The sequence below is a fragment of the Malaclemys terrapin genome, chromosome 1 (genome assembly GCF_027887155.1).
Source record: "Malaclemys terrapin pileata isolate rMalTer1 chromosome 1, rMalTer1.hap1, whole genome shotgun sequence".
Taxonomy (NCBI): domain Eukaryota; kingdom Metazoa; phylum Chordata; order Testudines; family Emydidae; genus Malaclemys; species Malaclemys terrapin.
The window spans coordinates 44,114,170-44,128,311 of NC_071505.1; the positions used below are offsets into that span (position 1 = coordinate 44,114,170).

The 14,142-nt window shown below is 41.6% G+C and overlaps 1 protein-coding gene across 2 annotated transcripts in view; it reads right to left on the bottom strand.

Annotated features, from left to right (window-relative positions):
* Positions 1-1,237: 1,237 nt before the first annotated feature.
* Positions 1,238-14,142, bottom strand: part of KCND2 (potassium voltage-gated channel subfamily D member 2) — a 440,517-nt gene continuing 427,612 nt past the window's right edge. For both annotated transcript variants that reach the window (XM_054023461.1, XM_054023452.1), the window contains 2 exons: positions 13,427-13,674; positions 1,238-4,486 (listed from right to left, as the gene is read on the bottom strand). In XM_054023461.1, the coding sequence (XP_053879436.1) occupies positions 4,309-4,486; positions 13,427-13,674 (426 nt within the window). In that variant the 3' untranslated portion in view covers positions 1,238-4,308. The remainder of the gene's footprint in view (positions 4,487-13,426; positions 13,675-14,142) is intronic.

The following is a 14,142-nucleotide window of genomic DNA, read 5'->3' on the forward strand; positions in this document are numbered from 1 at the left end:
AATAACCAAGATAGACAGACAGATGGTAACTAAGTAAGCTAGATAGGTAACCAAGTATATCTTTTAATCTATATCAATTCTAGATACGTATATCACCCACTCTCCTCTCTGGTCTACTCATGTTCAATGACTACATTTAAAGATCTAGTGTCAGTTCCCTTCAGTAGTTGCATTTGGTTGCTGCTTCAGGAGAAATTATTCAAAATATACTGCTATTGGCAATCTGATAAGTTGTATGAGTAGAGGTTTGCTTCAGTAACTATGGTTGCTGTATACAAAATGTGTATTATTGGAGGGAAATAGGTGTATGTGTTCTGAAAAATAGTCTACATGCCATGGAAAAACAAATAAATACTGACCCCAAGATCCATATTTTTGCTATTTACTCATCTCCCCCCAACTCACCAACCTACAAGATTCTTCCCCTCCCATACATATGTCCTTTTCATTGTGTTATATGTGGGAAAGTCCTCAGGAATTTAATGTTTCTGTGGAAATGACTCTACAAATGCATAGAATCTAAGAGAGTGCTATGCTTTCAATAGGGGTTTTTTAAATAGCAGGACAATCGGTCTATTCAATTCTATGGGATGGTTAAATTCTAAGGGCTTTTCTTTAGGGGAGCAGTCTAGAAGAGACTGTTAAATCCTTGGAACCAGTAAAATGGCATGCACATCAATACTACCATATAAATGGTTAATAAGAGGGAATTATTTACATTTGGTTATTTTCTTTTAGAAGAGAACTGTACAATCTGCCATCTGCTATTACATTAAAAAAAAGAATTTGACCATCTTAGCAAGGAGATTGTAAGAATAGAACTTGATGCCAGCACTGAAATAATGTGGTATCCGGGCAGGTTCAGCAGAATTGTTCTTGCCAAGATGTTTTAAAAAATTGTCGTTTTAAAAATAGGTAAGAGAGAGCTCACCTTGTTGGCAGTAATTTAATGGTCCCAATTCTATGGCCCACCTGACTATCTGACATTCCACATGGCCGTGTCAGCAGCCAAGGAATACATTGCCCACATACCTCTTTCCACCTGGCCACTCCTCTGTGCTGTTTGCTGGCAAAGGGGTGGCAAGGGAGTCCCTATGTGTAGCTCTTTGTACCGAAGAATCAGTGGGCCCATTGTCTCTATAGTGGTGTAAATTTGTGTACACCTTGCATATAGGTTTGTTGCACACATGTTGGCTGTTCCTTGTATCTGGACAGGAAAATGTGCTCCATGAATAATAAGTCACTGAAAAACCAGGTTGTCCCGTTCAAGCATGCAGATCTTTTATTTAAATATTCCTCTGCTGTCTATTCATTCAGCATAACACATGTATTATGCTGTCTTCTGAAATACGTTAAATGAATTTCAAACAAAATTGTCAAAAACAACAACCTTGGATTCTTTGTATGATACACAGAAATAATTACATTTCATTTACAGCACAGATGGATTTTACACAGTCATCAACAGTCATTCACTACCAAAACAGCATTTAAATCACCTAGAACACCAAAAGAATGTTTATTTTCCAAATTCAAAATAAATTAATCATTTTGCATAAGTGATATATGGAAATAGACAAGAATGGCATTCTGAAAAATCTTGCCAAATTATTTCTTAACCTGTACTTTAAAAAAGAAGATAAAACTTGTAATCGGGGAGTAACCGCTATGCAAATATTGCTGTATTGCAGTTTCTTTAGTCCATATGAAAAATAAAATTAAGAGGCCAAATTCTTAAACCCTGTGTGATCTCAGTGGAGTCAATGGGATTGCACAAGGCATAACTCAGTTCAGGGCTTGTCCCAAATGGTTTTCAGCAACTGCCATCTTATATTGTAATTAATTAAGAAGCACCATGTGAGAAAGAAGAAGCTGTAATAGATTGTTAATATCAGAGCAGTTTTCATATCAGTAACTGTTTCAGCAAATGCTAGGAACAAAGCCAGTCTTTTTTCCACGAGAAATTATGAGTAGACGTAGGAAGCAAGTAAAAACTAATGTAGTGAACCCAGCTTTACAACACTGTAAGAGAGAGGAGATCAAAATAATTGATTTCAGTGGAATTACTTGATATGTTCACTGTTAGTCAGTGAAAAATCAGTTTGTTGGTTCCTTAAAAGAAATTCAAGTTTTGATTCCATTTATATAAACCGTAGAAACTTGCTATTTTACACAAATGAATGGGAACTGCATAGCAAATTAACCAAGTTTGTGAATAAGTGAACAAACATTAAGAAAACAAGGATCACCCATTGCAAAATATACTCTCTTCTTTTGTCAGGTGTAATTTAGTTGTAATTTAGGACAATATCATAGTAGTGAATATTCTGTAGCATACTTTGTAAAAATAAAATCTCAGCCTTCATTACAGCATCTGGTTTTAAATCTTTGCTTATAGATAAGGCGAGACCAGCAACTAGTTGTGTGGAGTAAAAAGGGTGTAAATTAGCAAAGTTCTACTTTCATAGTGTATTTCCTCTTAATATAAATGTTAAGTTCAGTCAAGGGAGTAGTTAGTAATTGGTACCATAAAGTATGAAACATACAACATTCAAACTATTTAAATAACTATGTTTTTCACTTGTGGTAATGTCTTCTAATGCATAGAGCTTTTTGATTGGCATATATATATATTTATATGGAGCCATGCGGTAATTTCTGCTGATACAGTATTTCTGCTATAAACACCTACTTTTTCATGTGCACAGCATTTTCAAGATGACAAACCTCTTAACGTTCTTGTCTTCTAGTAAATAAAACTGCAGTTAGCAGAAATCTTTTGGTAAGAAAATGTAGATTTCCATAAGACAATGAAGCAAAAAGGCATTTTTAAATAGTAAAGTCTTAATGTCCATTTATGGCCCTGATCCTACAGCTAAATTCCCGCTGGAGTCAATCATAATTTTGCAGAAAATCTCAAATCTCTAGTTTATCAGTGTTTCTTGGGTACAGTCTTACAAGATATGAAGCCCCAAATAAATTTTTGGATGCTAGTTTACAGATAACTACAAGGAGAGTTTTAGCAAACTGTTTTCACTAAATGTCTTCCAATGCTCAACATAGACAATATTCTGGATACTGCAGAAAAACAAAGAGGTTTAGAGCTCAGTGTTAGTTTGTCACAAAACCCCTTAATTTCATTTCAAATGGGATTGACACTGTAACACTACATTAGAAGACTGGTTCAGGAAATACAAAGGTAGGCAAATGTTTGCAGAACAAAAGATTAAGCCACTTCATGAAGAGTCTTGGAATCCCAAAGAAGAAAGCAACATTAGATCAGATAAATGTGCTGCATCATGAAAATAGAGATTACAGTGGACAAAAAGAAGTATGACTGAAAAGTACATTTGTGAGACAAAGTTTTGATTATATGGTTATTTAAAACTTCTCCACATTAGAGAAAATATTTTCTATCCACGGGGTTCAGGGTGTAGATGAAGTTGTGCAAAATATTTAAACAAATTAATCCTGATTCCTGATACAACAGATATACAATGAATTATTGCAGTTGTAGCAGTACCAAGGAAGCAAGATAAAACAATAATAAATATTGAACTAACTGAACACCTTGAGTTCGCTAATGAGTATTTGAGTAAGAAATACTGCATTTTCCAAAGGTAAGTTATTTGTACAACTACCATGGAACATTGACAATCAGCAGTAAGTGCACAGAAATGCCCCTTTCTACAGTAATATTTTATCATGCCTAATCTGAAAAACAACATAAGTAAACTGAGATCACAGCTCCAAAGAATTTCAGCATGCACTATGGTTGTATTTCTGCCAGTCAGTACAAACATATTTCCTATGAGCATTTTGTTTTCCCCCCTTTTTCTTCTTCTTTTTTTTTAACAATAGGGAGTTTGTCAACAAGTTCATGGTTTATCAACAGGAAAAAATGACGTTATCAAAATGTTTTTCATTGTTGTTTTGCATTCAGCCGGAACATAATGTCCAAACGTGGGGTATTTTTTGTTTGTTTTGTTTATTTATTTTTTTTAAAAAGTTCCCATGGTAATAAGAAGCATCAATGGGGGACATTTCATTGTGCTCATATAGTAAGTCAAAATGGTCACAGAAGATTGCGCTGTATAACCGTTCAGACGCTGTGTAGAAACTCTGTTTGGTTGCCTGCTTCACGCAGTACAACACTGAAACCCAAAATGTTTTAATTCTTCTGACCCCCTCAATCTGTGGCTGAGGTAACACTGACCAAGGGGGTATTGTCTTTTCCAGCTCTCTCCTTCTCCAGAACTCTTCTCATTGCTAGAGCTCAGCTGGCAAGTGGTCTTTATTCTAATTGTTTTATAAAGCAGATACTCTGACAATATTTGCACCTGTATATGGGGGAGATTCTGGCCTATTATCCCCTTCAGGTGTGGTCACTGGGGGTGTTGGGATGCTGATTATTGCTGTTGTGACGTAAGGCTGCTCACAGTTTAGTTTAACACACTCTTCCATTTTGGCATTTAAACTGGATCGGCTAAAGGGGGAAAAAATCAATAATGTAAATGTTTACATTGTTATAAACTTCTCTGCTTATTCAATTCCATTATCCCAGCCAACTAGCTTAAAGTCTGTTTTGTTATCAGGTAGGAGAAACACAGATACACTGCAAACACGGCCTCTGCTCCTTTGGTCATTGGAGGTGCAGCATGTAGCCGAGGAAGAAAGATATGTGACTCCTATTAAAATACTTAGCTCTCTTGATGTTTTTCACAGAAATACAGGATGGAAAGGGACTTCCTGGGTTATTGAGTTCAGTCCCTGGCTATCACAGACAACCCCATCATATAAACCTGTTCATAAATTTATCTCCACATGTACAATTATCCAGACACTTTCTTTTTGGTTATTGTAGGTCCATTGTATTATTTTCTTATTTGCAGTTTTGCCAACATTAGGTGGTTCAGTCAGACACAACAAACCAGGAATTGATCTTAACAATCATGAGGTTTTATTCTGAGTTTTAGCTCTCTGTAGCAAAGGCCCCCTTTTTGTGGGTGCATTTCAGGAAAATCTTGAAATGTACAAAAGGAGGCGAGAGATGGGCTGAGTAAATTACAGGATGAATAAAGATTCAACTGCTGAGGAACTCTTGTCTTCTATAATTTACCCAAACTCCTAGTCTTCCACAACAGTCTGTGACAGAGAGCAGGAGACCTGGCTGCAGAGAATCCAGGGCTGAAAGTGGCAGTAGGACATGATCATAGATCAGTGTGAAGGATGGTGGTTTTGTGGAGCAGTGTTTAAATGGAATGTAAGTGTAGGAAAGTGAGAGGAAGACCTGCACCCTAGTTTTAGGGAGGTAGGACACTTTGGACAGGGCATTAAGAGGGCCAGCGCCCAAAGAAGCAAAATGAAGCTGACCTGAATTCTAGTTACAAGGCAGTCATTCTTTCCTTACACAAATTCTACCCCTTTAAACAAGGGAGGGAGCAGGGCTGGCCTTACCGTGAGGCAAACTGAGGCAGCCACCTCAGGTGCCAGACTGTGTGTGTGTGTGGGGGGAACGCCACTAGGACCCAGAGTGTAGAAAATTGTGTCTGCTACTGGTGCATATGTATTCTCTCTGCTCTAGATGCACAGAGATGGTGGAGTGCTGTGCTGGAGGAAGGAGGGCACAAGAGACATAATAGGCAGGCAGGAGAAAAGGTGAGAGGGAATAACAGAAAGCAGCAGGAGCTGCAGAGAGAGAGAGAGAGAGAGGAGGAGGAGCCTCTTATGTCCCTTTCTAATACCCCCAGGAGCCTGGACCGATTAACACCAGCTTCTCAGGGAGCTTCCTGTTTCCTGCTGCTTCCCTGAATCCACTTGAGAACAGGCAGTCAACTGAAGTAGTAGGAGCCAGTTAGGCCCTTAAGACGCTGATATCTTCCCTCACTCAGGCCCCGCTACCAGCCTGCTTATTTGTCCCCTTCAACTGAGTGTTGAGAGCCACTATAGCTGGCACAGAACAGCAGTCATGAGTGAAAGAAGAAAACACCCCTCTGGGGCAGCATTCAGAAAAAGAAAGAAAGCAAAGGAAGCTTTTCTATCTAAGCAGGAAGGAGCTCTCCTGAGATACATAGACACAAATGTTCATGGTGAGACTTCCGGCCCCAGTGAGGATGTGAGTGGTGAGTATTTGCTTTAGGTTGGGGGGTTGTCTGTAAGCGAGGACAGGTCTGTCTCCCAAGATCTGTGAGAGTAAAGGATCATCTTTCAGGATAGGTTGTAGATCTCTGATGATGCGCTGGAGAGGTTTTAGTTGGGGGCTGAAGGTGACAGCAAATACTCACCAGCAACCACACATCACTGAACAAAACCACTAACCCAGGAACCTATCCTTGTAACAAACCCCGATGCCAACTCTGTCCACATATCTATTCAAGTGACATCATCATAGGACCTAATCACATCAGCCATACCATCAGGGGCTCGTTCACCTGCACATCTACCAATGTGATATATGCCATCATGTGCCAGCAATGCCCCTCTGCCATGTACATTGGCCAAACCGGACAGTCTCTACGCAAAAGAATTAATGGACACAAATCTGACATCAGGAATCAAAATACTCAAAAACCAGTGGGAGAACACTTTAACCTGTCTGGTCATTCAGTGACAGACCTGCGGGTGGCTATATTACAACAGAAAAACTTCAAAAACAGACTCCAAAGAGAGACTGCTGAGCTAGAATTGATATGCAAACTAGACACAATCAACTCCGGTTTGAATAAGGACTGGGAATGGCTGAGCCATTACAAACATTGACTCTATCTCCCCTTGTAAGTATTCTCACACTTATTATCAAACTGTCTGTACTGGGCTAGCTTGATTATCACTTCAAAAGTTTTTTTTTTTTCTCTTAATTAATTGGCCTCTCAGAGTTGGTAAGACAACTCCCACCTGTTTATGCTCTCTGTATGTGTGTATATATATCTCCTCAATATATGTTCCATTCTATATGCATCCGAAGAAGTGGGCTGTAGTCCACGAAAGCTTATGCTCTAATAAATTTGTTAGTCTCTAAGGTGCCACAAGTACTCCTGTTCTTCTTTTTGCGGATACAGACTAACACGACTGTTACTCTGAAACTTGTACTGCATGGATCACAGCAAGTGAAAAACTTCAAGTTCCCCAAAGACAATGAAAATAGAAGTTTCCATCCAACACATTACTGGCATGAAATCCCCAACGGTGACAAAGTGGAGAGGTCATGGCTTACGTACTCAAAAACCCAGAATGCTGCATACTGTTTTGTTCCAGCCACATTGGGTTCTACAGGAACAAAGGACTGGAAAAATCTGGCTAGAAATCTGGCATGCCATGAGAAGACAGCAAATCATTGACATTGATGATACTACAGGAGCAATAAATTCTAGAAAATGCTCTCTGACAGTCACCATTGCAGGGACATTTTCACTAGGTTCTGTGTTGTTACAAAATGCACCATTAAAGTAATTTGTTCCATATGGCTGATGTCAGGTGTGCAGTCTAGAATAACAGAGTAATATCTTGCTGATTTCAGATCTGACACAATCTTCTGTTTGACTTTTGTTGCCAGTAACTGTATGATCTAATTTTGAATTGTTTTTCCAAGGTAGTGGTGTGTGTACATTTCTTGGGTGGTGACTCTTTTTAGATGCTCCTGGAGTACAGCATCAAATTCAGCCATCAGCTCTACAATTTTAAGGAAGTTTCCATTGTTTGGCACATAAGGCTGATCTGAATTGCCACACAGTGCTAGGTTTTGGGTAGCAAGCATTCTCACAATGGCAATGAGCCTTTGCAGAACATTTTGCCAGTAAAGAGAGACTGATGCAATCTTCTCTTGATGCTGATCATCTATGGTGGCCTTTAACCTTAGTCTCCTCTCAAGCTCTTTCCACCTATGGAATGCTCTCTGTTGATTTGCTGCCTTCTCATGACATGCCAGATTTCTAGCCAGATTTTTCCAGTCCTTTGTTCCTGTAGAACCCAATGTGGCTTCTTAAAAAGCTGGAAGATACAGGAATTGCGATAGCCAACATGAGAGGAAAGAACAGAGGAGTGCAGACATGGATCCGAGAGTTAAACCCTGGAGCTTTTTTTGTCCCATGCAGTTCTTATTCATTGAACTTGGTGGTCGGTGATACAGCATCAGCTTCTAGTGAGGCTTCTGAATTTTGTAATGTAATTCAAAGCATCTATGTATTTTTCTCTGTGTCAACTCATCGATGGCAAATTTTGAAGCAACATCTGGGAACATCCTCTCTGACACTGAAATCACTGAGTGCCACATGATGGGAAAGTCAAGTGGAGGTGATAAAGCCTATCAAACATCAAATTGGGAAGATAGATGATGCCATAGTTGCCATTATGGAGGATAATGCTACGACAGGAACTGTTCATGGGAGAACAGTGGCAGAGGGAAATGGAATCACCAGAAACATATACAACTTCAAATTTCTGTGTGGCTTAGTGTTGTGGCATGACATACTGAAATAAATGTTGTAAGCAAGAGACTCCAAGGTGTTGACCTTGATATATCTGGAGCAATGGAACAACTGGACAAAGCCAAGTCATACCTACCGTCTTACTGGTCAGATGAGGGATTTCAAAACGTTCTGAAGAGTGCACAGAAGTTGGCAGAGGAACTTCACACTAAAGCTATTTTCCCACCCATTCAAGAATACAAGAGTCACCGAAGAAGAAGACATTTTGATTACGAGGCACGGGATAATCCCATAAGAGACCCCAAACAACAATTCAAAGCTGAATTCTTTAACCGGGTGCTAGATTGTGCAATACAGTCAGTTGAAGAACGTTTCATGCAGCTCAAAGAACACAGCAGTATATTTGGGATGTTGTGAGGAGTTTTGGAATATCATACTATACCTGAAGAAGACCTACACCAGCATTGCAGGGGACTAGAGACAGTGTTGATACATGCTGACATGTACGATATTGATGCGAGTGATTTAGGTGATGAACTGAAAGCCTTTTCAAGATACATTTCAGCAGGATCAATTCCAAAGGCTGTTCTGGAATATATGTGCACAAATAAAATGACCATCCTCTTTCCAAATGCTTTTCTTGCTCTGCGCATACTACGAACACTTCCTGAAACAGTTGCCAGTGCGGAACGCAGCTTCTCCAAGCTGAAGTTAATAAAAACACATCTACACTCCACAATGACACAGGAGAGGCTGGTCGGCCTTGCAACCATCTCAATAGAGCATGAGCTGGCCCAGACTGTGGATCTTCAGGAAGCAGTTCAAATCTTTGCAGCCAAGAAGGCACAGAAAGCACCACTTTGATTATCAAACAGATAAAAATGCCAGTGTTTACTATGCAGACAAGAAAAGTTACATTTGCTGTTCAGGCATTTGAAAGTTAAGTGTTACTTAAAATTTTTGAACGAGGCATTTTAAGTTGTTAGTTCTCCTTTATTGGGGTAGGTAGCAGAGCAGTACCATGAGAGGAGTAGAACAGGAAGAAGGCAGAATTGAGACCTTTCAAAGTTTTGGCCCAAGCAAGGGGGCATGGGGGCCCATTGGATCTCCCCGCCTCAGGTGCCAAAATGTTGTGGGCCGGCCCTGGATCACAGTAACTGAAAGTGAACAGGAGGAATCCAGCTAGGTCCCCCATTACCATAGAAATCCTCCATCCCTCACTGACACCCTTCCTGACTTGCCTTCCTATGCTGACAAAAGAACAGTAGCTTTGTGCCCCCCAAACCTTTACAAACGAGACCCACATTAGGTGTTACCAATAGCGTTACTCTTGCTAGGTGCACTGATCTACCTGCAAGGCCTTGACACCACATTGCCGTTTCATAAAAGACAGACATCTGCAATTTCAAATGTAGTCCTAAAAATAGCCTCGCCTGACTCCCAACCCTATCCACTGGCCTATGCTCACTCCCTGCGTATGTCTACACTGTAGTTAGACACCCGTGGCTGGCTCATGCCAGCTGACACAGGCTGTGGGGCTGTTTCATTGCAGTGTAGATTTCTGGGCTCTGCTGGGGCCCAGACTTGAGGACCCTGTGAGGATCCCACAGCTCAGGTAGCAATCTGAGCCTGGAAGTCTACACCGCAACAAAAGAGCCCAACAGCCCGAGCCCCGTGAGCTTGAGTCAGGTGGCAGGGGCCAGCTACAGGTTTTTCTTTGCAGTGTAGATGGCTGATCCAGTTTGTCACACCAACCCACGGGTGCTGGAAAGACTCCAAAAGTGTGGGGACCAAGCCCTCCCACCCCCCACCAGCCCATCCCTTCTGGAGCCCCTGGCTCCCCCTCTCCTAATCTTACACTCCCTGCTGGCCCGACCAAGGCCCCTGGATGAAGGTGCCATCTCACTGCCTGGATCCAGCCAGTCCCTGGCACCAAGAGGAGCTGCAGTTTTGGCAGGTGAGGGCCCAGCTACTGGCACAACATCGAGTTGGCTGGCCAGCTGGGTCAGGCTGCAGCATGCATCCTCTCAACCAGGTCTTGAAAAGTAAGGGAGGGCAATAGCCCTTTGCACCCCTCCCCCAACCGTCTCTGGTGCCTATGCCCCAACCACTGCCACCTATTATTGCTTTAAGAGGTACAACCAGCAATGCTTTCATGCTGATGGGCACAATTGTGACTCACCAGCTCTGTGTCTAAGGAAGAGTGGTGAGGGTGGAAGGAAACCAGGTTCAGGTAGGGCAGACGAAAACAAGTTTTCTGCCCTGTCTGGGCGGAGTAGGAGAAGGTGACATTCATTAGCTCAGATGGTGCTTCAACATGGTAGCCTGCAACTGGTCACTTGACTGGAACAATATGGACCAACTAACAATAGCTAGCTCACAAATATGAATGGTAAGATAGATGATGGGGAAGGACTGGGATGAAGGAATCTGTCCACCTCAGGGACCTCATGCAGAGCAGCTGCAAAGCCACCATTCTTCTTCGAGTGATTGTTCACATCCATTACACATTAGGTGTGCGCGCACCGCATGCACGGACGTCAGAAACTTTTTCCCTTAGCGGCTCCCGTCGGGTCAGCAGGCCCCGCCCCTCCTGGCAGAGCGGCGCCCCGCTCTAGGGTATATATATCCCTGAAGACCCGACCCCTTCAGTTCCTTCTTACCGTCCGTGGCGGCGTTGGAACAACTCTGTCTCTCGTCTGAGAGTGTCCTTTGGCATACGTTCACAGCCCACTACGCGATCCACCATCAGGCCAGAGAGGACGCAGTGATTGGACGGGCTGTGCTACAGTCAGTTGTACCTTGACCCCTACCCACCTCCAATGGTAAGCTTGGGAGTCACCTAATGTGTAATGGACGTGAACAATCACTCGAAGAAGAAAGAACGGTTACTTACCTTCTGTAACTGTTGTTCTTCGAGATGTGTTGTTCACGTCCATTACACTTCCCACCCTCCTTCCCCTCTGTCGGAGTCTCTGGCAAGAAGGAACCGAAGGGGTCGGGTCTGCAGGGATATATATACCCTAGAGCGGGGCGCCGCTCTGGCGGGGGGGCCCTGCCGACCCGATGGGAGCCGCTAAGGGAAAAAGTTTCCGACGTTTGTGCACGCAGTGCGCGCACACCTAATGTGTAATGGACGTGAACAACACATCTCGAAGAACAACAGTTACAGAAGGTAAGTAACCGTTCTTTACAGCCCCATGGGATGTAACAACAGCTAGGGTCCTGCACACTTTCTAGCTTAGTGCGCACTAGCTGTGTAGTAGTTGCTCCATTGGGCATGCCTTTAGCCTTCCTCTCCTGTGCTCCATACCCAGCTTTTCCAATCTGCACTGTACTCCCCACCTTAAGCTTTGTGCAAGCCCCTGCTTCCTTCCTTCCCCTTCTTCCCCACTAGAAAGTAACAGTTCCAGTGCATTTAGAGCTTTCTTTGTCCACCAAGGAGGTCGGGGTGGGGTGGAGGTATATCTGGGCCACAATAGAGGGAAAGTGACACCTGGCAAGGTTAAGTGACTTATCTAAAGTTACACAGCAAGTCAGTAACAGAGCAGTCTCTTACCCTTTGCTCCAGACTTTGTGAGCTACTGAACTATCTGTAATCACAGGAGCAGTGACTCACAGTATTTTGTATTCACAATTATCAGTTTAGCCATGCACCTGAGGGTGGGTTCATGTGCACACTGGGGGGGACAAGCAGTAAGAGACAGTTAAAATCTAAATTCATTGGATTGTGAGATTTACTCCTATCTGTATATGTGTACTGTTGTTTTTAATTCTTCTGTGTTTGTGCTGTGAGGGAAGGGTGTGCTGGAAAGTCACCCAGCAGAAGACATGAAATTATTCATGAAATACCTAGGCTGTGGATGCTGGTTCCACATATGATTGCCAGCCCCCCGGGAATTAAAGATTAATCTTTAATTAAATATTAGGTCGTGATTAAACCTCCAGGAATATGTCCCCTTCCACCACCCTTGAGTAATGGCAGAAAAAATTACCTCAGCTGCAAGTCAAGGAGCTTCTGGGTTGCTCATGGCAATGAATTTCTTACCTGCCAGCTATTCAAAATTTCACTTAAGATCAATCTCTATAGCAACCTGTGCTGAAAATGATGCTTTTTAAATGAAGGTATATTTCAGTTCAACATACAAACACTTTTAAGTCTAGCGTGACTTTCCTGGTGTTTTCAAAGACTGTATCCATACACATAAATATCAAAACCAAGTACTTTATAAATGAGGGTGCAGAGAAGATAAGGAAATTCTTACTCCCTAGCCTCTGGAGCTATATTTTTTTCTAATTTTTCCAACCCCTAGCCAGGGTTTATAGTTTTCTCATTCATTATATATTTTTAGAGAGGAAGGATGGTCTGAAGACTAGGGAACTGGACTGGGATTCAGGAGATCTCGTTTCAAGTCTCAGCTTTGTCACAAACTTTCTGTGTGAACTTCACAATGTCACAATCTTCTTGTGTCTCTGTACTGCATCTAAGAATAGGAATAATAATACTCTCCCCTTTTTCAGTCTTGTACAATTGAATTGTACACTCTTCCAGGTAGAGACTGTCTCTTATGTGTTTGTACAAGAGCTGGAACACCTGGGTCCCAATTTCAGCTGGGATCTCTAGGTGCTATTGCAATACAAATCATAAATATTACAATATTTGTTCTGTGGCTTGCATAAGCATTTGCTAAACAAAGACTAAATCCCAATAGCAGTTGGAGGTGCAAAGCCTCTCAGGCTCTGGGCCCATATTATTTACCTTGATCTGCCATTTCAAGACTTGTGTGGCTTAGGAACCCCTACCCAATAAGACTCAAGAAAATAAATGCTCGTTTGAATGGGCAGCCACTTGCCAATTAATATTAAGGAATGCAGCTTACTTATTTTGAATTTGCATCAAATAACACCTTCCCACTTAGACTACAATCTAGACCTTTTCCTTACTGAGCAAAGGTTTGCCATAGCATTGCATCTCAGATTGCTGATAAAACTAAAATAAATACCTGTTAGATAGAGATGTTCTCTCCACACATCTGATCTGAATGGTACTAAGTTCTTGTATGCTGCCTGGGCGGCTGCCAGTTATATTGGTGTTTGGAATGCGGAAAGTCTTTTTATGTCGTCGTGAGCAACAAGTGCTGGTAACGCCTTGTTGGGAAGAGAGAGAGGGGCTGTCGCTTGAGGATCGATTGACTGTGGATACCTCCATGCAGCTGTCTTCATAGACATGTTCATCCACAAACTCGTGATTCTGGTCCAGAGCAATCAAAAACATGGTAAAAGCACACACACAAAAAGATAGGATTATAATTGAAAACATTCATGATGCTGATTGTCAAAATCCATTGTATTAGGGCCTGCTTAATGGCTTAATTTTACACAACCAGAGTCTGGGAAAATGACAAGGATTGCAATTTTCAGCCCATATCAGGATGGGTTGAATATAATAAAAGTGTCAATACAGAGTCAAAATTACCAAACTGTTAACTTCAGTTTTCAAAAAGTTAATGCAAAATTTTTTGTAGGATGGCAAAACATTACTCAGATATTCTTACTAGGGGCTATTGTGTAATCTATAAAAAAATTTCGAAACATTTTCCAGGCTTTTTCAATTCTGTTTATATAAATGCTCTAAATGGGAGTAACAGCATCCATGATTATGTTTAAATATAGTAAAATAATACTGACTTTAATTTTTGACTCAGTCTGTAAAATGTCA